Source organism: Myxocyprinus asiaticus, chromosome 13 (assembly GCF_019703515.2).
Source record: "Myxocyprinus asiaticus isolate MX2 ecotype Aquarium Trade chromosome 13, UBuf_Myxa_2, whole genome shotgun sequence".
In the NCBI taxonomy this organism is placed as follows: Eukaryota; Metazoa; Chordata; class Actinopteri; order Cypriniformes; family Catostomidae; genus Myxocyprinus; species Myxocyprinus asiaticus.
This window is the reverse complement of record NC_059356.1, coordinates 34,579,421-34,605,067: the sequence shown is the minus strand read 5'-3', so window position 1 is coordinate 34,605,067 and position 25,647 is coordinate 34,579,421. Positions and strand designations below refer to the sequence as shown.

The 25,647-nt window shown below is 37.7% G+C and overlaps 1 protein-coding gene across 2 annotated transcripts in view; it reads left to right on the top strand.

The window, feature by feature from the left end:
• LOC127450498 (dnaJ homolog subfamily C member 7-like) overlaps positions 1 to 25,647 on the top strand; it is a 33,913-nt gene that overhangs the window by 3,543 nt on the left and 4,723 nt on the right. For both annotated transcript variants that reach the window (XM_051714671.1, XM_051714672.1), the window contains exons 2-10: positions 13,052 to 13,140; positions 14,085 to 14,209; positions 14,857 to 14,970; positions 20,512 to 20,586; positions 20,664 to 20,782; positions 21,026 to 21,179; positions 21,341 to 21,505; positions 21,742 to 21,833; positions 23,764 to 23,837. In XM_051714671.1, coding sequence (XP_051570631.1) covers positions 13,052 to 13,140; positions 14,085 to 14,209; positions 14,857 to 14,970; positions 20,512 to 20,586; positions 20,664 to 20,782; positions 21,026 to 21,179; positions 21,341 to 21,505; positions 21,742 to 21,833; positions 23,764 to 23,837 — 1,007 coding nt within the window. The remainder of the gene's footprint in view (positions 1 to 13,051; positions 13,141 to 14,084; positions 14,210 to 14,856; positions 14,971 to 20,511; positions 20,587 to 20,663; positions 20,783 to 21,025; positions 21,180 to 21,340; positions 21,506 to 21,741; positions 21,834 to 23,763; positions 23,838 to 25,647) is intronic.

Genomic DNA, 25,647 nt, shown 5'->3' with positions numbered 1-25,647 from the left:
ACTTCTCACGTGAATACGGGATGCTTGAGCATTTTGGGCGCTTCAATACAGGATGGTGGTCCTTTCAACATGTCTCGCAGTCCGACCCTTTTATGCTTCAATATATGACACGATACCCCACAATTAGTTTCTTGCTAAAACACAGGACGATAGATGTCAAAATGGGGCCAATTTTTAGAAGGTTTAAAGGCAAAAAATGTATAAGGTGTAAACCTGACATCATAGTGTAGGTCAGAGTAAAACACTATATTTGCGTAACCACAAGGGTGGCATAGAGCGAACACCTCACTTCCATCAGCTCTTCATTGGGCTTTCAGTGGAGGGCGGTAGGTTAGGGGGACACAGCTGTTGACTCCGTATTAGTGGTGGTGTTAAAACACAGATAATAACCCAGAGATAAAAGACATCTCTCGGTAATGCCAGCCGAGTGATATTTAAGCAGGTTTTCATTAAACAAATGTCATGCTAACTTGCCTTTGAATTGTGACTGGATGAGAATGATCATGTTTTGCGTGTCTCATTTATGTGTTAAAGGTATTATACTCAGTAGTTTGTAAATGCAAATCAAATATGATGTCATTTTGGGCAGTGTGACCTGTAATCAAGGCAATGATAAATCAAGAATAAGCAAAGAATCATTCAAGATTCAGAGGCAAGGGTCATCATGATTTCTGAAGCTTCCTTCTACTTTGCTCAAATAAGATTCTTTGCCAGACACGAGGGATGCTTTGGCAGGAATCATTATTTTCCTAATAAATTTAAGAAAGGGAGTCATTATGGCAAAATTAAAACTGAAAGGGTGGTCAGGTCACCTGAAGTCCGTTTCACCCTGAACGGCTTTATTTTGTGATAATGACTGGCATTGTCCTGCTTGTTACACAGCTACTTAAAAAATTGACAATAATTTTAGGTGAAATTGTGTGAGAATAAAGAGACTGCAGAGTGAAATGAGAGACCGGAAAGTTGCACAGCTGTGTGGGAGATCCATTGCTTAGGTCATTTATACAGTTTGGCGGGCATTAAACAGAAATATTTGACCACAGAATGCAGTGATTGACCAGTCAAAATCAAGTTTTCCATAGCACTGTGTAGGGATGGGACAATATATTTACTGAGTTTTGATATATCGCAAACCAAAAAAATGATGAACATTATCGAGGCAAAACTCAATATTTAAAAATTTGCAACACTGTTTTCTGTCCATGTGATCATAAATGAAATGACCCGTCAAACATCATAATCTCTCTATCGCTTGATTTTACCCCTACTGCGATTTATTTTAATTTTTTTCCCTACACTATTGACAGGGTTTGCACAAGGTCCTTGAAGTGTTTAAAGTGCTTGAATTTAGCTCTTAATTTAAGTGCTGGAATACCTGGAAAATCGCCTTTTGTTGAAAAGTGCTTGAGATTAAAACAGACCATTTCTTCCATGTAAAACTGTATGTGTCCAAAGATGAGATCCCGCACTCCACATTCATTGAATAATGTGACATTTTAATATCCTTTCTGTTCTTTACAGTCAGTTAAAAAATGTTTTTTTTTTTTTTTTTTTATTACAAATAGAACGGAAGACATCTCTCTTGTTAATAAATGAACCGCAATACCTGTGCGAGTCTGTGAGATGCATGTTAAACTCTTAAAATAACAGTATCGTTATAGCACTTATGCAAAAGAATGTAAACTTAACATTACTACTTGTAAAATGTACACATTATATTAAACATTGACAGCTCATATCATTATATACAATTTCAAGAAATAATATTAATTGATAGAAAGTAGTTTATATTTTAAAATTAAATGTACTTTTTCAGGACCGGTTCTGTTCAGTTATATTGCTTGTTCTGCCTGATCAGCCTGAATGTATAGCCTGCTATTTTTGAAGGCTCATTTGTTTGTGATCTTTTCTTATAGTGAAAGGGATTACTTATAATTTAAACTTTGAGCATTTATATTGTGTATTAAAGAACTTTATTTTGATGAGAAATCATAATGTGCATTTTGCTAAAAAAAAAAAATTTTTTTGTCATACTTTGTCAAATTGAGATAATATTGAATTGTGAGAGAATTATATCGTCCCATCCCTAGCGCTGCGTATTAAGGGTTTATACACTGATCGGCCACAAAATTAAAACCACCTGCCTAATAGAATTTACTCAGAATGGTGCCAAAAACAAAAAACATCCAGTGAGCAGCAGTTCTGTGGACGGAAATGCGTTGTTGATGAGATCAACTCAGATAACCGCTCTGCACAATTGTGGTGAGAAGAATATCATCTCAGAATGCTATTCTGAGATGCGGGTTGGAGCTGTTTTGGCGGCACGAGGGGGACCTACACAATATTAGGCAGGTGGTTTTAATGTTGTGGCTGATCGGTGTATTGTGTAGGTTTACCCAGTACCCAAAACCTCAGGGCCGGTATTACAGGAGTATCTTAGAGATGGCTCACCCAAAAATGGCAATTCTCATCATTTACTCGCCCTCATGCCGTCTCAAACTCGTATGACTGTTTTCTTTGTTCTGTGGATCACAAAGGTATATTGAAGGATGTATCAGAATTTCCTACAGAATTCAGCTCTTGCAGTGGGGGGAAATGCACCTTTCTGCCAGAAATAATGCAAGAAGTTGCATTTTTATTTTATTTTTAACTTATGTATTGTTCTCTGTGTTGTATTGCTTTGGGAAGATCTCAAGTTGCTTGATGAAATTTTATAATAATATTGGTCAATGTATCAGACTGAAATGTGGCATAATGTGAAATTTAGCATTATGGTAAATCATTTAAAACCTTGTTGTTGTTTTTGTTTTTTTGACTATTGTCAAGCTCTAAGGAAAGTGAAGATTATATAAGGAGTATTTGTAAGTATTTAGTTCACTGACAGATTATTGACATTACAATATAGATATTTAATGCATAGGCTAAGCCAATTTTTCTTGATTTTTCCCAAAAAATGTACTATATCGTGATGTATATCGTTATTGTGATATACAGTTACTTAATATAAGATTATATCGCCCACCCCTACAAAAGTTTATCTGTAGCTAGCTACATGTTGTTCAAGATTCATGTGACAACACTGATACAGTGTTTAGTCAAGGAATCATCAGACTTTGCACTTTGCAACGAGTCCAACTTTTCTTTCATTATTTTTTGGAACCAAGTCAACTTGAATATTATATCATTATAATACTGAATAATAATAATAATCGTAGTAATGGTTTTTTCTACATAAAGATATTACAGTTGTAGGCCTTTTATAATAACAAACTAACATTATTATTATTAATATTATACAAGTAATTACTCTAATAATTCCTGAGCTTATACGAGGCATTGCTATGGGATCTGGTTAAAAATGGCAGCAACTTTCTGTTTGAAGTAGTGTTAACAATAGCCTTTAAATAAGTGCCTATTAATTTCAGATATGGTGAAATGCTCTCATCTACGCTTTTGTCCACAAAATCCTGCTGTCATAGGGTTGTTTTCGATTTGTATAGTAATTTGTGGCCAATTAAAGTGAATTTAGAGCACTGTAATAACACACTCGGTGCACGTTACCAAACCAAATCGAACGCAACACATCTGTTATTCTGTACACTGCGCAATACGAAATTTGTGGGGCGAGCTCAGAACCTCCTCGTGCGCTCAGAACAGATCTGCACACAAGCGGCGCGTGGTGCTTGCAGACTCTTTGATTAAATCACAGACCTTGCAGCTATATAATCACTTAAGGTCATGTCTTGATTTCCATTTAAGTTCGATGGATCGTTTGGCTCTACACAATGCAATAGAAAGACATGTGGTTTTTGCGTTATTTCATGGCATGCACTCATGTTTTTGTTCATACAGTGCGAGTCATTAAGGTCCAAAACTTTCAAGCTTAAAAAAGGACACAAATGCAGCAAAAAAAAAAAAAAAAAAAAAAAAAAGAGTAGTTCATGCAACTAAAGTGTTTAATGTCTTTTGAAGTGATACAATTGCTTTGGGTGAGAAACAGACCAAAAGTTAGGTCCTTATTCATAGGCCTGGGTATTAATATAGATTTCCCGATTCAATTCCGATTCACAAGATTTCAATTCAATATCGATTCATATGGGTATATTTCAGCTGTCCATTTTGCTTGCATATGAAATAAATTATTTTCCAGCTAGTGCTGTTAATTATACAGGGAACCTTCTAACTAGGTACATTAGTAAAATATAAATATTACTAATTATAGTTGAAGTTTTTCATCAATTTTGTCACGTCTTGGCTTTTTAAAAATGAACAAATCCATTTATTCAATCAATAAATAACGTATTTCATATATTATTATTTGTTACATGTTTGTTTAATTGCATAATTTGTACTTTTTACAAGTATTTACATTGATTTGTTGAACACGTGCTAAAACCAGTACAGTCTCTTTAACAAAACCGGCATTTCTGTAAAGAGCGTCTACAACTGAGCGCATGTTTAACGAGAGAGACTCGAACGGCTTTATCTCATCTGTGATTTTAATTTGTAAAAAAAAAAAAAAAAATTCCAACTGATTGTAGAGAACAGAAAGGGTATTAAGAGACATTATTCAGTGACAAATGGGTCACATGGATCTCGTCTTTGGACACACATTACACGGAACAACTTTTACTCTTAACATGGAGTGAAAGGATTTTGCTGCTTAGTACTCCACCAATATACTACACAATCACTGGTGAGTGAAATATGAATATTTACTAGCCAGTTGCTAAATAATGTATACATTTTAGCTGCATAGTGCAAAATTTGGTTACAAATGTGATTGATTTCCTCGCATTGTAGGAGAGGGTTGCGCATAGAGTAAAAGATCGATCTTGGGATTTCAGAATCAATATCGAGATCGTTCAGATGAAGATCACAATGCATCAGAAAATCTATATTTTTACCCACCCCTACTCATTCACTGTAAATGTATTCAAGTTTTAGACAGCATGAGGGTGAGTAAATGTGAAAATTATCACTTGTGTGAACTCTCTTAAACTTTAGATTTAAGATAGAAAGTTTCAATAATATGGCCCTGAAGTCCAAAGTTGCCCTGCTCTGCAAATACTTTCAATGGAATTTCTGGATGTGTGCTCTCTTGGTTATGTTGCTTGTTGATGTCATTCTGGTGCCACGTTGCATTACTGTTTCCTTGTAGCCTACTCTCATGTTTTACTCTATAAGAGATTTATTAAATATGGATTAGTTTTGTCAAAAGTACCAGTACTTCGGTACTAAGTCGGTACTAAAATAAAAAGATGTAACGTTACTAGTGATTCTACAGTACCGCTAGTACCGAGCACCGACTTAATTTGGTACACACACACTGTCTTACTGACACACGACTGCTTTCAAATTCTCACGCTTATTGAGCGTGTGCTCAGTTACTCATTTTACACTGAAATGCACAACTAATCAAATTAAAATCATGAAATGTCCTAGTGTGATTATTAAATCATGAAATTCTGCAGTCTTAGTCTGTATGAGCTGCATGAGCTTTAAATAAACGTGTGAAGCAGAACACTCCACAGACTATGAGAATAATTTCATTGTATGAAAGATGACAGAGCAGAGCACTAATCCACTCTGAAGCGTTATTTTTATAGTTTATATAATTAAATCACAGCATTTGCAGTTTAAGGATCACACTGGGCCATGCAGTGAACTGTTTATCAGGAGAAGTTAAACTTTTGTCAAAAATACGTCAGAATAAAAGCATGATTCATAATAAAAGCTAAATGCCTGAAATTGAAGAAATTGCAACAGAAATATATTATAACTGTATAGTAAAATGTAATCCTTACTGTAGAAATATTATTATTATTATTATTGTAATAAAAATATAAGCAATATATCACAATCAAGAGTGCTTTTGTACTGAAGAAAAGTAAAAAAAAAATGGCAATGGTATGTTAAGTAATTGTTCAATTTTTTAAAATAAATTTGCAAAGTTATCTAAAATCTGGTATTTGTTTTGTCATTATGGGGTATGGTGTGTAGATTGATGTGGAAAAAAATAATTTAAAGCATTTTAGCATAAGGCTGCAACATAACAAAATGTAAAAAAAAATGAAGGGGTCTGAATACTTTCTGAATGCACTGTAATAAACAATGCACACACATGGGCTATGTTCACAGAGTCAGTGTTTGGGATTGACAACCGTATGTGCTTAACAGGTGTGAGTCTTGAAATGTCCTGTTCATACAACAGTTTACAGTAGCGGCTCAAATTTTGTATGTATAAACGAACAACCGAAGATTCAACTGTAGTCTAACAGCTGTAACCATAGTGAAAATGACTAAAGTAAATATATAAGATGGCGACATCAATAACACTGGCAAGTCTTATCACAATTGATGCCATGTTATTAAATAAACAAGTCCAATTGAGGCGCGAGTTCATCCATCATAATCGGGTGGAAAGAGTACTGAAAAATCATACTCAAGTGAAAGTACTGTTACTTCCCAAAAAATGTAGTGTGAGTAGAATAAAAGTACCAGTCCTAAAAACTACTCAAGTAAGAGTAAAAGAGTAGCTCATTTAAAAGTACTAATGAGTAGTGAGTATTGAGTACTGAGTTGCAAATCTATGCCCTGTTATAATAAACACTGTATGCAGCAATTTCAAAATGTAGCACACATACCGTAATTTAGATTCCCTTTTATGGCTGGTTGATAGAAAGAATAAAAAATATAGGTATTTTATAGGTGTTTTTGACTGCCAACTTTTAAAATACATCACTTATCTATGATAAACACTACATTAATCTGATTCCATAAAAATAAAAGGGTGACATGATTACAAAATAGATAAAGTTATTTTCAATACACTGATCATCATTTTAAATCGTAATGTTTGAAACAATTACATTTAAAAATCAATTTATGTGCAGGGTCTAAAATGCATTTAATGCCGACAAAGCAAGTTATTGTTGCACTTAAAACATGTTCAAAGGAATGCAAAAAACGCTAAAAAAAAATCAGGGTCACTTAGCTCGTCATATCCAGCAGAATAGAGGAGGTAGAGCAGGGGTGGGAAAAGTTGTTTGTTACAGGGGCCACATCGGGCTTTAAAGGAATATTTCACCCAAAAATGAAAAAAATCTCTCATTTACTCTACACCTTATGCCATCCTAGATATGTATGACTTTCTTTCTTCAGCAGAACGCAAATGAAGATTTTTAGAAGAATATCTCAGCTCAGATCAATATTTAAGTCAATTTTTACTATAAATTCTTCTCCCTGCTTGGTCAATCTCCACTTTAACGTTTACATTCATGTGATTTTGGTGATTCACATTCTTCATGCATATCGTCACCTACAGTACTGGGCAGGAAGAAGAATGCCTAGCAAAAATTGACTTAAATATTGAGCTGTTTCTTACCCACACCTATCATATCACTTCTGATGGATCTGTCATGGATTTAACCACTGGAGTTGTATAGATTACTTTTATGCTGCCTTTGATTTTTGGAGTGTCAACATTTTGGCACCTTTTCACTTGCATTGTGAGGACCAACAGAGCTGAGATATTCTTCTAAAAATCTTAATTTGTGTTCTGCAGAAGAAAGAAAGTCATACACATCTTGGATGGCATTAGGTGAGTAAATGATAAGAGAATTTTCATTTTTGGGTGAACTATTCCTTTAAGTAACACATGGGGGGCTTTAATTATTGTATCTTTTAAACCCAGAAATAGTTGTTCTCATTCTAATCTTATGCATGATGCACAATTTTATTTAGTGTATTTGTGACTGATGGGACTGTTCTGCCTGAAGTATTGCTCTACAAGATAAGATACTTTTTTATCAGGCATTAGAAAAAACTTGATAAAGGCCAAGCATAATTAATAAATTATTTTATCATCTGTACTTTCCTGGTAAGTTATTATACAAATTAACACACACTACATCAGGGGTCGGTATTATTAAAAAACTAACAGTATTATTACAATATTATTAAAAGTAAAAATGTGACTGTTTTATTATATCAAATTAATCAGCGAAATGTAGTGAAGGGTTTTCTCATTTTCTTGTTGTTGTTTGTTAGACCTTTTTCACAGACTGTGATGCCTTATTTAGCAGTGTAAATCTCGCAATTTTTTTTTTTATTATACATTTTTTAAAATATTGAGTGTAAATTTATAACATTATGCTTATTGTTATATTACCCTGGAATTAGTTTAAAAAAATGAATTGCCACAGCTGCAAGGGGGTTTCGATTACAGCAGTGACAGTAAATTTGGCATCTTCTCCCATTTTACCATCTTAATCCACCGCTTTCTATTTTTTTCCTCTTCTGGAAAGTCATTCAAACGTAAGAGTGGATTTTTTTCTTTTGATCTTGGAGCAAATGGGTAAGTGAAAATTATATTATCTGTGATCTCCCATTCACCGCTGTCGAAGTTTACCCTGCAAATGTTTACTTCCGCGTTCCAAATCCCAGAGTGTGAAAAAGGTATATTAATAGCCTTTTAATGACATAATGACAGTGGTTACATGTACAAATGTTTTTTTGTCCCACTGTTTACGTTCACTTTAGACATAACCAATTGCATTTACATTAATGCCTCACCAAGACTCACTAAGACTTATAAGTGTATATTTGATCGTTTAGGCGCGTACCCGCATTAGCGCACTCGGAACGCGTGAATGTAAACCACAGCACACATACATAAGCCGCCTGTCAGTCAAACAGTGCGCAGCATCAGACGCCGGGAAATAAAAAGTCAATATTTTATCTAGATCAACCAACCAGTGTGGTCTTGCTATCGCGATCGATGTAATGAACACCCCTGGTCTAGATGTAGAACATAGGCTAAATATAGAAAATTACTCAAAAGTTTATCATCGATATAGAGGACGTCTTTTTTTCAGATAAACATCAAGATCATTTTATCACCCAGCCCTATTGATAACATTGCATTTATCTCTCACAGCAACCCAATAATCTCAGTGATAGCTAAATTACAGGCTATGTTATAGACACAGATTTTAGTAAGCAGAATTCTGAAATTTACCTCAATATGTTTCTTCAGATTAGAGGCAGAATTAATGCTGATATCTCAACTGGCTTGAGCAAGCTAAACTTACATGACACGATCAAGCAATTGGCCTTTTTCACTGCGAAAAACCCTTTCAGGTGCTGAACAGCTGTTTGAGGCACAGTCCACATCCATAACCGTTGGTGCCCGATCTACAGCTGCTGTTCAAATTTTCTATGCGTGTTTTTATTTGTCAGGAGTCACGAGACTCTCTTAGCCAATCACGTTCATGGATTAAAATCAGAACAGGGAAGTAGCGAATATAGACAGGGAAAATAGCGCAGTAAAAGTACAGTTACAGCACTTGATGTACTCGAGTAAAAGTATACCATTTTTAAACTACATAAAGGTGCAGTATGTAAGATTCAGAAACCCTTGTTATTAATGACACCTGTGGCCATTAAGTGAACTGCAGCCAGCTACCTGTTGCTCTTGCTCGCACTCGTGCACACACTCCATAGGGACGCAAGCGAGCATTGACCAAAACAATGACGTAACGTACAAAGAGGCTGAATGTGATTCACCGACAGATTCATACTGACAGATGAGGTAGCATAATTAAAATTACACAGTTATGATTGTTTTACTACAGACTTTGAGACTGCATATTACATTTGACTCTCCAGTGCTGGAACTGGGCTAAAACAAAGTGTGGATATAGGTCTGACTATGTGAGACTGTAGTTTGAAGCAATCACTTTTCTTTGCATGATACATAGGCTGTCTTATAAATGCAGTAAATGTCGCCGTTAGCTAGCTAGCCAGATTTATCAATAGCTGTTAGCTAAATTTGGTGGATGATGAGAATAGCTGTTTATAAAATAGACTGTACATTATATTGACACAATTCTGTATTGATGTGATTCCATCACAACAGTCATTTTGATATATCAATGCACTATTGTTTTATAATAATAGAATGTATATATTTTCTGTATAACCAAGTCACGTTACACTAATGAATGGAGCTTTTTGCATTATCTTGAACATTGTCTAGCATTCATTTCATGTGTTATTGTAGTTTACCTTGCTGAATAATTACAGATTAACATTGACTTTTAGTATAAAGAGAAGATCGTTGAAATTATTTGAAAGTTACGAAGCAAGGTAGCTTGCAATTCATCAGCGATAGCAGGCAAGATCAAGTTAGCTAAAATTACACAGATCAATCCTTATGGCACTATATTTCACATGCTGTGCAGTTATGTAAGCTTACCTATCCAATAAGAAGAACGCCAATTCGGGGTCGGTTTTGATCCCCAAAACTGAATGAAGGTCCCTCCAGTAATCAAATGCCCTACCGATGTTATAAATAATACCTATTCCAAAGCCAGGAAAAGACCATAACGACTCCATAAACTACCGCCCTATAGCTTTAACCAGTTGTTTATGTAAAACAATGGAGAGGATGGTCAATGATCACCTGGTCTGGATACTGGAATCTAAACACCACATAAGTAACACCCAATGTGGTTTCAGGAAAGGTCGAAGCACTACAGATCACCTTATTTGTCTTGAATGCTATATTTGTGATGCCTTTACCAGAAAAGAACACATTGTAGCTGTCTTCTTTGATTTGGAGAAAGCCTATGACATGACATGGAAACATGGCATTTTAAAGGATCTGTACCAAATGAATTTTAGAGGTCGACTGCCAATCTTCATTGAAAGTTTTTTAATCGAACAGACTTTTTAGAGTTAAAATAGCAAACACCTTGTCTAACCTACATAAACAAGGACTTGGAGTACCTCAAAGAAGTATCCTATCAGTAACCCTCTTCAGTATTAAAATAAATAGCATTGCAAATGTCATTGGTTCTGATGTCCTCCGTAGTTTATATGTAGATGATATCTGCATTTTCTACAAGAGCAAGTACATTAATACTATCGAGTGAAAAATCCAATTGAAAATAAACAATATGCACTCCTGGTCAACACAGAACGGCTTCAAGTTCTCACAAACAAAAACCATCTGTATGCATTTCTGTCGTCTTCGTTCACTACACAATGAACCAGAGCTGTTTATGGATGGAGTCCCCATTAAAGTTGTTAAAGAGAACAGGTTTCTTGGTATCACTTTTGACAACAAACTGTCTTTTATTCCTCACATTAAATCACTGAAAAAGAAATGTTTTAAAGCTATGAATGTTTTAAAGGTTTTATCCAAAACCAAATGGGGAGCAGACAGCTCAACTCTCATGAACTTGTACAGAACCATGGTATGCTCAAAGCTGGACTATGGAAGGATCATTTATGGATCAGCTAGGAAGTCATACATATGACTTTTGGACAATGTACACCACCAAGGTATACGACTAGCTTTGGGAGCCTACAGAACATCACCAATCCAAAGTCTCTATGCGGAAGCCAGTGAACCTTCCTTGGAAATCAGACGCCTAAAGTTGGCCTTACTTAAAACAAATAAAGAAATCCCAGCCTATTCAGCAGTTTTCCCACTTCAGCATTCAACAATATATGAAAAAAAAAAAAAAGTTTCATTCGTCCATTTGTCACTGTCGTAAATAACCGAACTGTGTGTGAACGTAACTGTAAGCACTCAAAACAGAACTGATAACCGTATTCTGCTGCTGTGTGAACATGGCCATGATTTCACTGACCTTGACAGACTCCCCCCGTTCATTGTGTGTAGGTGTATGTATCACACACATGTAGACAGGGGTTCTGATGCTTGGGACTTGGCAATGCAACTCATTCTGTAGTCAGATCTTTAAAAAAAAAAAAAAAGTGAGCTGCATATGCAAAGCTGCAGTCTAAATCAGCAGTTTTCTGAAAGTTATCACCAATGTCCCATATTACAAAAAGGATGGTTGTGTGTGGGAGTAGCTTTTGATTAGATATGATGTTGTTGTTTTGTTTTTTCATTGATTCTGGTTTTTGGACAAGAGCATTACAAGAAGGCTAATATTTAGTGTAACAGCACTGGGATACTTCACTGATCATGTTTACATGCACTTAAAAAACAACGGTTTATTCCAGGGTTTTTGTAGAAATTGTCATTCTGAAACATCATGTAAACTAGAACACTGATTCCCTTATGCCGCTTAAAGGATTAAGAGAAAGCAGTTTAACACCTAGGTTTTTCTCAGAGAACACTGCTTATCGTGGCCCATGAAAACGCAAGAACAGGCCAGGATCACAAAAGTCATAGGATAGAGCCCAACAACATGTCAACAGTGGAAAGATTTCAACATTTCTGGAAGTACAGTGGGAAAATCACATACACTATAAACTATACCCATTTATACACACTAATGTAAAATATTGACTGTCCCTTACATTCGCCTATGCTCTCCTTCAATGGGGGTTACCAGAGTTTGATGTAAGTTCTGTAATATCTGGAAATAAAGCGAAGCAACGGAGAAAAAAATAGTCTTTCTCAGATCCATTGTTTTTATTTACACAAGCGTAGCAGGGATATTACGTTGCTGTTGCTTACGTTGATCTGTAAATACTTTGATGCCTGATTATCTCTCTCAATCCCTTTTGTAAAGTTGTCTCTCTTTATTTATATATATATATATATATATATATATAAAATGTATGTATATGTATAGAAAACCTTGTTCTGAAGTTTGATTACATGCACGCTCTTGCACCGATTATGCCTAATAAGCCGACAACTTGTGTGGTCACAAACGTATTAAGCGGCATTCCTTTATCGGTCATAAGGCCATAAACGACTCGGGCAAATTTTTGCCCATTACACCGATTTCGTGTTGCACGTAAACGCCTTCGCTGTTCTTACCGCTTATGCCATCTGCGCACGTGTTGTGTGAATGCCTCTTCATGGTTTGACGTCAAAAGTGGAGAATAACAAGATTATTTCAGATGTCGTGTAAATGCGGATTTCTTGCTTTGTCAGATTGTTTAAGAAGCAGATTGTTTTGAATTGTCAGTGTATTGGTGTGCATGTAAACTTGCCCATTTGATATGATCTTCCGAATCTAGTCATATATTGTAATTTTTGTGTGTTTTGAATCTTTAGGGAAGCTGAAGGCTTCAAAGAGCAAGGAAATGCCTTTTACGTCAAAAAGGACTATGCTGAAGCGTTCAACTCCTACACCAAGGCCATTGGTAAGAACCCTTAAAAGTCTAAACTAAAACTAGATTTTCTGTCTCATTTATGCCATTCTCTCCACTGCCTCGCTATCTGTATATCTAACTTTCTCTCTATCTCTGTTTATCTCTGTCTTTCTAGAGATCTTTTGCATTTCCTTCAAGGTTCTGATTTGTTTCTACTAGGGATGGGCAATAAGTAATTTTGCAGTCAAATACTCTTTCCCACAAAAAAGTTAAAAATTACTAGTATGACATGTACGTGAATTTTATATTTCATTTTTACTCACAAAAGTTACAAAGAGGTATGTTAACATTAACGCATATTACTTTTTTTTTATGTACCAAAAGAAAAGCATAGTATGTTACAAATATTGCCACACTTTATTCATGGCCAAGGACGCCATCATAGTTCCTTCTCTCAAGCAACACCTTAGTGACAGACGTCCACCAGTGGCCCCCCAGTGGACTTAATTGCAAGATGTGGCAAGGAATTCAGAGGGAAAGTACAGTATAATTCAGCGCTCCTCATGGCAGGCAAATACGCAAAGAAAATCAATTGCCGATATTTAGTTTTTCTTTTTAGAAATCGACTAGCTGGTGCAGAACGATTACTCGATTAGTCGATTGCTCACGCATATCCCTAGTTTCTACACTTCTGAATTATATACGCCCTGAGATTAGACTCATTGGAGGAAATGTTCTCTCATAAGCACCGTTTCTCTTTTGCCCTTACATTTTCCTTGAAGGCTATAACATAATCACAGAAATAGATTTTGTCATGGCAACCACTTTTTCCATTCCTGCTGTTACAAAAATAAACCACCAAATTTGTTTTTGTTTTGTTTTTTATGAGAAGGCTCTCTTCACATTCTACCGAATCTCCCGGTGTTGCACTTTCTCTGTTTGCATTTATCTGGCTTAATGTCTTTCTACATCTTGTGTTTGTGTCCCTTTAACAGACCTGTGCCCGAAAAATGCCAGTTACTACGGCAACCGTGCGGCCACGCTAATGATGCTGAGCCGGTACAGAGAGGCATTGGAGGACTCCCAGCAGGCCGTGCGATTAGACGATACTTTCATGAAGGTAAGATGCCAAGGGCCATTGGTCTTCAAAGCCTTTCTGAAGTTTTGAGCAGATGTTTGGGATGCCCTTTCTCTAAACCTCTCAAAAAGTGTCTGGAGTCAGAGCTGTGTTTGGTGGTTAGCGTACATGCTCTGACGTGAAGATTACAGAAGTTCGAGTCCGACTTATTTCCTCAATTGGAAATCAAAAAAGTGACTCCATTTACTTTTCTCGATACATTATACTTGACTTATTGCACACGATTTATTTGCATTATCCCTTGTTGAATATCCCCTTTCACTCGGAAATATGTCACATTATCAAAGTGAAATGAGAGCCATTTCATGTTGCCTACATTTTGAATGAGTGAAGTCTCAGATCTCATATGCCAAATCTTGCAGTCGGGGTCTGTTGATGAATTGCGGAATATGTCCCATCATTATATTTTGTGTAAAGCTGGCCACTATATTTTTAAAACTCATCCACATTTACAGCATTGATTCCCCTGGCTGTACCCATTGCTGGTGCCAGCTGTGACTTACTCTTGTAGGGCTGGATTTGTTTGATATTGATGTTAGGGATGAGGTCATAAAGTCTTAGTCAGCACTTTTTGAGGAGTGTCTTATGTGTGTGAGTGTGAGTCTTTCACTTATTGTTCTGCTCCACAGGGTCACATGCGTGAGGGCAAGTGCCACCTGTTGCTTGGCAATGCAATGGCTGCCAGCCGCTGCTTCCAGAAGATTCTAGAGCTGGAACCTGACAACAGCCAGGCCCAACAGGAGGTAGAGTAACAATAAATACTCTAGACCAGGGTTCCCCAATTAGTTTTCACCAAGGGCCATATTCTGTCAACAATACAAAGCCAAGGGCCACTGCCATTAATGTTATGAAAGTGTTTGTGCTGCTGCTAATATTATTATTAGTTAGTAGTAGTAGTAGTAGTATTATTACTATTGTTGTTTTGAAGAGTCGCAACGTAAATATCCTGATTCTTTTTCTCAGTATTAGCAACCTGTTTATTTATTCAAACAAGTATGAACATTTTGTTTGTATACAGAAAAACAAAACTACACAGCTTTGCCTATTGAAAAAAAACCTGAATGAAATAATGAAAAAAAACTTTTAATGAACAATCTGGATCTCCATGTTCTCCATGCGAGTCAACTGTTCCTTCTCTTCTCCAAACGCACTTTCCCTTATTGCGAATTCAATTATTAGACCTGTTAGCATTAATATTGTTATTATTCTTCCTTAGATTCATGGGGGTCAAACTGTACATGTATTAATTGACATAATGTCCCCATTCAATGAGAGAAGTGACAGCAACGGGCTGAAGCAACGTCTGATGTTGGACTTTGCTGTAGCAATCCTGAGACACTGATCAAGATGTGCACTATCCTGGTTCTTGATGATATTCATTATAGAAAATGATGACTCGCAGATGTAGGTGCAGCTGGTACCCCCAAAAATTATATAATTGAACCCTTTGCACTGCAAACATAAACCTGGTCTGTTTTTGAAAGTCTGCTTATGGTGTTTTGTCTTAATATACATTATTTAATGTACAGTGCATCCGGAAAGTATTCACAGCGCTTCACTTTTTCCACATTTTGTTATGTTACAGCCTTATTCCAAAATAGATTACATTCATTATTTTCCTCAAAATTCTACAAACAATGTGAAAGAAGTTTGTTTGAAATCTTTGCAAATTTATTAAAAATAAAAAAACGAAAAAAATCACATGTACATAAGTATTCGCAGCCTTTGCTCAATACTTTGTTGAAGCACCTTTGGCACCAATTACAGCCTCAAGTCTTTTTGAGTATGATGCTACAAGCTTGGCACACCTATTTTTGGGCAGTTTCTCCCATTCTTCTTTGCAGGACCTCTCAAGCTCCATCAGGTTGGATGGGGAGCGTCGGTGCACAGCCATTTTCAGATCTCTCCAGAGATGTTCAATCGGGTTCAAGTCTGGGCTCTGGCTGGGCCACTCAAGGACATTCACAGAGCTGTCCCGGAGCCACTCCTTTGTTATCTTGGCTGTGTGCTTAGGGTCGTTGTCCTGTTGGAAGATGAACCTTCACCCCAGTCTGAGGTCCAGAGCGCTCTGGAGCAGGTTTTCACCAAGGATGTCTCTGTACATTGCTGCATTCATCTTTCCCTCGATCCTGACTAGTCTCCCAGTTCCTGCTGCTGAAAAACATCCCCACAGCATGATGCTGCCACCACCATGCTTCACTGTAGGGATGGTATTGGCCAGGTGATGAGCGGTGCCTGGTTTCCTCCAGACATGACGCTTGCCATTCAGGCCAAAGAGTTCAATCTTTGTTTCTCATGGTCTGAGAGTCCTTCAGGTGCCTTTTGGCAAACTCCAGGCAGGCTGTCATGTGCCTTTTACTGAGGAGTGGCTTCCGTCTTGCCACTCTACCATACAGGCCTGATTGGTGGAGTGCTGCAGAGATGGTTGTTCTTCTGGAAGGTTCTCCTCTCTCCACAGAGAAATGCTGGAGCTCTGTCAAAGTGACATTGGGTTCTTGGTCACCTCCCTGACTAAGGCCCTTCTCCCCCGATCGCTCAGTTAGGCCAGGCGGCCAGCTCTAGGAAGAGTCGTGGTGGTTCCAAACTTCTTCCATTTACGGATGATGGAGGCCACTGTGCTCGTTGGGACCTTCAATGCTGCAGAAATTTTTCTGTACCCTTCACCAGATCTGCGCCTCGATACAATCCTGTCTCGGAGGTCTACAGACAGTTCCTTGGACTTCATGGCTTGGTTTGTGATCTGACATGCACTGTTAACTGTGGGACCTTATATAGACAGGTGTGTGCCTTTCCAAATCATGTCCAATCAACTGAATTTACCACAGGTGGACTCCAATCAAGTTGTAGAAACATCTCAAGGATGATCAGTGGAAACAGGATGCACCTGAGCTCAATTTTGAGTGTCATGGCAAAGGCTGTGAATACTTATGTACATGTGATTTTTAATAAATTTGCAAAGATTTCAAACAAACTTTTCACGTTGTCATTATGGGGTATTGTTTGTAGAATTTTGAGGAAAATAATGAATTTAATCCATTTTGGAATAAGGCTGTAACATAACAAAATGTGGAAAAAGTGAAGCACTGTGAATACTTTCCGGAGGCACTGTATATCATATTCTTCTGGCGTTAAAAATAGCAGCGAGGTTCGGCAATTCATTTGCTCGTAGTTAAAATATCCCATAACAAAAACTCTTTAGATGCAATATTTTACTGTACACAAAGTAACTTCAGAACCACACTGCTATTTTTATTGCAAGGAAAATATAACAAAGTATTGCAATAATTTCAAAAAAGTAAAGACCGTGAGCCAGTGATTTCTTATTTTCTTTTTTTTTTTTTTCACTCCCAATTTGGAATGCCCAATTCCCAATGCGCTCTAGGTCCTCGTGGTCGCGTATAAAATCAATGGTCGCCTCAGTCCGGGTGGTGGAGGACGAATCTCAGTTGCCTCCGCGTCTGAGACCGTCAGCCCGCGCATCTTATCATTGCGCGGGCTTGTTGAGCACATTGCCACGGAGACATAGCGCGTGTGGAGGCTTCACGCCATCCACCGCGGCAACCACGCTCGACTCACCACGTGCTCCACTGAGAACAAACCACATTATAGCGACCACGAGGAGGTTGTGACTCTACCCTCCCTAGCAACCGGGCCAATTTGGTTGCTTAGGAGACCTGGCTGGAGTCACTCAGCACGCCCTGGGATTCGAACTAGCGAACTCCAGGGATGGTAGCCAGCGTATTTTACCACTGAGCTACCCAGGCCCCTATTTCTTATTTTTAATATTAGGCCTATGCATCGTATTTTATACTGTGCTATACATGTTATTCTTAGGGTGCTTTCACACTGGCAGTTTAGTTCGAAACACAGCACGGTTTGCATGAAAAATTGGTAATGTGAAAGCTGTCATGCGGACCGGTGAGCGCACCACTGTACCGAACCCGAGACTACCTGTAGGAGGTGGTCTGAGTTCAGTTGCAATGGAACTGTAGCGCGATTCGCGTGAATGTGAAAGCAACTCGGACTCGGGTGCACACTCGTTCAGGAAGTAAATTAACATGCGCATGTGTTTTAGCCGATGACGCTATCTATCTATCTATCTATCTATACACTTTATAAATACTATATATAAATACTATTATAGGTTACAAATATAGGGTATAATAGATGACAGTGGAGATAACTTCACTGTGGACACGAGTGCGAGTAAGCGTGCAGTGTAAACAAAGATGCAAATGAATTCCTTGCAGTCAGCTGTCTCCTCAAAAAACGCAGTTTGCGAGCAGCAGCAAGCCGCCTTCCCCTGGACATCTGATGTTACACCATGAAGCGCGCACATACGCAGTTGTCGTTCACTCTGCTGTGCATAATGGCACCAAAATAAAAAAAAAAACAAAGTATGATGAGTCACGTTGTGATCTCCATGCGTGTTTGTGATGACGTAAAATGAACGCAAATGGACCAGGGTTTGATAGAATCAAGTGAGTGTGAAACCAGACCAAAGCTGTGGGGGGCACCGGGAACAATCGCACTCAGAATCGGACCACAGCAAACGTGCCCAGTGTGAAAGCCCCTTTAATGTGCACTATTGTGCATGTCTATTTGTATCACAGTACCTTGTGTTATATTGTCCAGGCATTAATCCAGACATAATAAAAAGAGTAGTTGGGTTCAGGAGTCCGTTTACTCGTAGCAAAATACATGTTCAAATATAAATAGGATGATATTTATGCAACAGAGATTTTTACTCTCACTTGCATAAAAACACAGATTTTATATATAGTCCTCAGAATGCATCAACACCATAGAAAGAACATAATGAAACAGTTATGTTAAATTAGGTAAATAAATGCCTTAACACCATTCATCTAGCAATCACAGCTGGGCAGGGCAGGAGACTGGGAAAAGGTTTGTAGAACAGCAACAGCGCTGCATACTGTACAGGGGGGAAATTGTTTTGTTTTTTATTTTTCACAGACTCCGTTTCATTGGAGGTTGGTCTCGCAAAATCATCACGGAATTGGTGTGAACTGGCATTTAGCGTGGGCAAAACATTTGTCTCTCGCGGGCAGCCTGTTGAGGAACCCTGCCCTAGACAGTTATGTCTCATTTGTAGGCATGAATGATTGCTTCTGAACATATGGCCAGGGTTCCCAAGGTCATGGAAAACCTGGAAATATATTAGAAACATTTTTAAGGGTGTCTAAATCACAATTTAAAAATTCCATAAAGTCAGTCCAGAATCAGGAGTTTTTAAAAATGTATTATTTGTTATGATATATTAACCTGGATTTCACCATGAAAATAGCCAGAGAAGCTGGGAAAAATTAGAACTATCTGGGAGTTTTAAAGTTGTATTTTCCAGGCCTGGAAAAGATTCAGAAAAGTCATGTATCTATTTTTGAATAATCCTGTCAGTGAATTAAATACTTCCAATTACTTCCTCTTATATAATTTGCTCTTTATTCGTAACTTGGCTATAATCAAAGTAAAAAAAAAAAACAAAGAAAAAAAACAGCTGGTTTAAATCATTATCATAATGCTAAATTTCACATTATGCCACATTTTGCCTGATATGTTGTTGACCAATATTATTATTATAAACTTTCCTCAAGAAACTAAAGATCTTTCCAAAGCAATGCAACAGAGAAAATAATGCATAAGTAAAATCAAATTTTTTACTTTTTTTGATTTTCTCCTCTTTCTCCCCAATTTGGCATGCCCAATTCCCAGTGCGCTCTAGGTCCTCGTGGAGGCGTAGTGACTCGCCTCAATCCGGGTGGCGGAGGACGACTCTCAGTTGACTCCGCGTCTTGAGACAGTCAATCCGCGCATCTTATCACGTGGCTTTTTGAGCGCGTTACAGCGGAGACTTAACGCTATTCTCCGCGGCATCCATGCACAACTCACCACGCGTCCCACCGAGAGCGAACCACATTATAGCGACCACGAGGAGGTTACCCCATGTGACTGTACCCTCCCTAGCAACCGGGCCAATTTGATTGCTTAGGAGTCCTGGCTGGAGTCACTCAGCACACCCTGGATTAGATATACACTTCTTGGGGGTGGGGGGAAGAGAATTAATGCAGAGCACGTCTTTTAGCTTTCATAATATTCTTTTGCGTGCTTCATTTTGAGGAGGTAAAAAAAATTGCTTGTTTTACAAGTTATTAATTGGTTGAAAGGTCCTGAATGACGGGGTTCTTCATGCTCGTGTCAGATGCAGGTTAGGGTGCAGATGTAGTTTTGTTTCTCAGATTTCTTACCTCATGTGTCTCTTGCAGATGAAGAATGCAGAGTCTATTCTGGAGTACGAGCGCATGGCTGAGATCAGCTTTGAGAAGCGAGACTTCAGGATGGTAAGCGTGTTCATTATACTCAAACACACAGATCAGCAGCAGCTAAAAAGTTTAATGGAGATATATATACTCTGTAGGTGGTGTTCTGTATGGATCGGGCACTAGAGTATGCGTCTGCAGGTCACAGGTTCAAGGTGCTGAAAGCAGAGTGTCTGGCACTGCTAGGACGTTACCCAGAGGCCCAGTCTGTTGCCAGGTAACAGCAGTGCAGATTTATGGGAATTGTTTATATTTTTGGACAAACTGTCCTTCTAACATTTTATTACTGGCATTCTGGTAAATTGGCGAAGCAGATTATATCTGAAGCCTACACCTTCAGAGTGCACAATTTTCAATATATTTATTCAATATCAGTGTCGACTGTTGAAAAATAAATGCGTGTTGTTCGACCACTATTATGTTTTTCCTCATATCTCATTCTTGCTCTTGGCACCCTCAGTGACATTTTGCGGATGGACTCCACAAACGGTGATGCCCTGTATGTGCGGGGATTATGTCTGTACTATGAAGACTGCATTGAAAAGGCTGTCCAATTCTTCATTCAAGCACTAAGGATGGCACCCGATCACGAGAAGGCCCGTCTGGCCTGCAGAGTAAGTGCTATGGATTATACAGCCTTTATTGGCTGCGTTACACAATATATGCCACTTATTATCCTGCATTGAATATATTTATGCAGTATTTGGATTGAATTGTCTTGCACTTGACAATGCTGCTGCTGTTTCTGAAATGTCTGATTGTATTTGTTTTATAGAATGCTAAAGCCCTGAAGGCTAAGAAAGACGAAGGGAATAAAGCATTTAAAGAGGGCAGCTATGAGGAAGCTTATGACCTCTACTCTGAGGCTCTGACCATCGACCCAAACAACATCAAAACCAATGCCAAGCTCTACTGTAACAGAGCCACAGTTGGATCCAAGGTCAGCATTTTAAATACCTTAAGTCTCAGAGTTCGGTACAAACTTAACATTCAATCAGAATGACTAAATCTTAGAATTTGATTCTGCATTTTTTTTTTTTTTTTTTTTTACCACAAAGCCAAACACAAGACTTTTCTCCTGCTCTGAAACTGGTTAAAGTGTGTCTCTCCACAATCTTATTTTTGTCTTTTAATTGGCACTATTGCTTGACGTTTCGCTTTCCCATGTGTCTTTAGTTAAACAAACTGGAGCAGGCCATCGAGGACTGCACAAAGGCTATTAAACTGGATGAGTCCTATATTAAGGCTTATTTGAGAAGAGCGCAGTGGTAAGTGTGCATTGTTTACTTTAAATAGGATTGAAACATTTTAACATGTTCTAAGCAAAAAATAGTGGAAAAAGAGTGTAATCTCATTGGTCCAAATCCCATTTGACATAACTGTATATTAAACTGTATTTCAAAATTGATTCATTCTGATTTGGCTGTGACAGCATTCAGTATGGATGGACCAATTGCTTGTGGGTGGAAACTAGGTCTGGGCGATATCGAATATTCACAATATAATCGTGATGATTTTGCTGATATAAAATCAAGCAATATATTTTAATGCGCTTTTTATCTGGCCATTACATTTCATAAAGAGCACATTTGTAGATTTATTTCATGAACCTTCAGGGCTGCACAATTAATCAAAATGATATGGTCATCTGTGATTTAAAAACTGCAAATTAAAGGTGAAGTGTGTGATTGATGCGCTACTAGTGGCACCAAACAGAATTACAAAAAGTATGTTTTCAAACAACCATTGGCAACACCCCTAGACTCATCACGCCCTTTAGCACTCTGACCATTTTGCCGCCCTAGGCGATATTGCTGTTGTTGGCGGGTGGGGAGGCGACAGTGTATTGGCGACTTGAGCGGAGATCTCGTTATTGACGCTCCCGTTTGCCAGAGCGATCTCATCATTGGTGGTGTGTGTGTCCTCCTTGTAAATGCGACGCCAATGTTCCCTCTTGTTTTACTCTGTTCTCTGTCTTTTGGTCTTTGAATTTTGGCTCTAACATCTGTAGACGAAGCTAAATTTCTTTTCCTCTGTACAAGTCTGCCGTGGTTGTTCATATTCTCCAAGTTGAACCGCTAGTTCAGGTAGTCACGTCGCAAACTCACGCTATTGGTTGAGCTAGAAAGGGATGGGTGTAGCTGAGCAGGCTGCTCAAAATATAAACGTTAATGTTTTGATAGTGCCCGAGAGGCTCAGCGTTTATACATTTTGGGGAGGTAAACCCACGAATGGCTTACTTACATTTGTCAATGAACAATAAACTGGGAAAGTAGAACATATTTTGTCATCAAAAGTTACACACTTTACATTTAAAGACAGATAAACATGGTCTGTGTGCGCTTCAGAATAAACCAATGACACGCTGTTCTGTGCACGTGCGTGGCTCATGGGATATGTGTTTAGCATTTAGCTTTTGGAGGTTTTTTTTATTTTTTTTTTATACAAATTTGCAAACGTGGCACAGTATAACAGAACAGGAGATGACAGCATTTCACCAGATGGGGAACATCTGTAAACTCTACGCAGCACTTTCAGTGTCAAAATAAAAGCACAGGTGAAGATCAAAATGAATAGCACAGAAATATATCGCTTTTGTATTAAACAAATCTGATTCTCAAAATAAAAATTCAGTATTAAAATAATTAACTTCTCTTGGTCCCACAGGAATAATTTAGGACTATGCAATATTTAACGGGTTCCAAAAAATAAGTGTAGTTTTTGCACACCTTGTTCATTCACAAAAATGTTTGAGTAAAAATATATGAAGGTAAGTAATACTACTTTTAAGCTACTGTGTCATTGTGTATGAAATAAATAAATATAAAAGTGCATATCAAAATCTCATCATTACATTCTCCCTTGTTTATTTTGTGAAAAACTGTGAGAAACCATTATTTTTAAATTTATTTTTATTAAATGCCTCTAAAACATTGAATCTACTTGGCTACAATGACTGTTTGGAGGAAATTATGGTTCCTTTGATTTGTAAAAAAAAATCACTTGAACCCTTTCAAAACAAATACATAATTATTGAGATTTATTTATATATATATATATATATAATTATTTATTTATTTATTTATTTTATTTTTTATTTTTTTTTGAAGCCATATTGCCCAGCTCTAGTGGAAACTTGATGCATTGTGCTGGGTTAGCCCATAGTCTGAACATTAACCATGTGGTTTGAAACTGCAGTTACATGGACACACAGCAGTATGAAGAGGCCGTCAGAGACTACGAGAAGGTCTATCAAACAGAGAAGACTAAAGGTGTGTGTCAGTCTGAACTGTTTCTACGTCGGAATTGTTCCAAAGTAGGGCTGAAATGATTAGATGACATTATCGACAACGTTGACAATAAAAATAAAAAAATTGTCGACCAAAGATTTCCGTTGTCGAGTAGTCGTTTGATCTCATTTAATGTAACATAAGATTACATTAAACTTTCATGATGGCGCATGAAAACAGCACTGCAGCTCGCGCCTGACTGAGAAGAGGAAGAATTACACAGCTCACAGTCCAGATGCACTCTAAACCAAACAGCTTCAGGTGATGTAGATCGCAAAGTATGAGGGAATTATAATGCAAAAATATTAAATAAGTAAATACAGAAGCACTCTTGTTGTGGAATAAGTAGAGCTGGAGCTGCCGCTCCGCTGAAGCAAAACTTGCGTGTCAGGCATCTTTAAAGGAAACACCCCGGCGTTACATCTTAAATGCAGTTATATTTAATGCATTATAGCTTTATTAAAGTTAAAATAATATGGAAGCAGGTCAGGTAAATAACTACAAACTCCGAAACTGGCATTTCTCTGTGCGGTCAGGGCCTCTTCTATGAGTTGCGTGAATGTCCCAATCTAAGGGAGAGAGATTGAAACTGCACCCGGCTGATGCTCACTCTGTTGTGGGGATGCTTGTCCCTCAAGCATACATGTTTGCTGCAGCTAGATTGTAACGCGATGGCTTGTGACTTATTGAATCATAATATATGTCACTGTGCATTTCTTATCATGAAGAAAATTGGCAATACGCAGCTTTATTAATAAGAGAGTTTGTTTTTTGTGTGAGTTATAGATGAATCTCAGTTGCCTCCGCGTCTGAGACCGTCAATCTGTGCATCTTATGACGTGGCTTGTTGAGCGCGTTACCTTGGAGACATAGCACGTGTGGAGGCTTCATGCTATTCTCCACGACATCCTTGCACAACTCGCCACGGGAACCACATTATAGTGGCCACAAGGAGGTTACCCCATGTGACTCTACCCTCCCTAGCAACTGGGCTTTACTCGCTGAGCTACCCAGGCCCCTGTTGAATATAATATTAAAAATACAAAAAAAATTTAAATATCTAAAAATCCTTTAAAAAAGATGCATTCACCGGAGTAGCATATAAGATATTTAGACTTGCTTTTAGAGAATAGATCTTGAATGTAAGTATATTTTGTCTTTACTGCACTCGCAGAAGTACAACCAAGTGAAAAAATACACAGAGAAAATACACTTATATTTAAGATAGTCTCTGAAAGCAAGTCTAAATATCTTATATGCTACTTCTCAAGTAAATGTATCTTGTTTTAAGGATTTTTAGACAGTTTTAAATGGGGAAACAAGACTTTACTGAATTAAACTTACGTATTTTTCCCTTTAATTCAGGGCATGTCATTTAGAAGTATTTTTAAAAGATGATTTTGTCATCTTTATTGTTAGCGAGCGCGTTTAATACAACCTTTTAAGTCGAGGCACAAGCTGAATAATCGGTTAAGAGCTAATGATTAATCGCTGAATAATCATTCTAATAATCGTTAGATTAATCGAATATCAAAATAATCGTCAGTTGCAGCCCTATTCCAAACCCATATGACTTTCTTTGTTCTGTGCAACACAAAAGATGTTAGGCAAAACGTCAGCCTCAGTCACTATTCACTTTCATGGAAAAAAGATACAATAAAAATAAATGTGACTAAGGCTGTCATTCTGCCTAACATCTCCTTTTATGTTCCATGGAAGCAAGTTATACGGGTTTGGAACAACATGAGAGTGAGTAAATGATGAATTTTTGTTTTGGGGTGAACTATCCCTG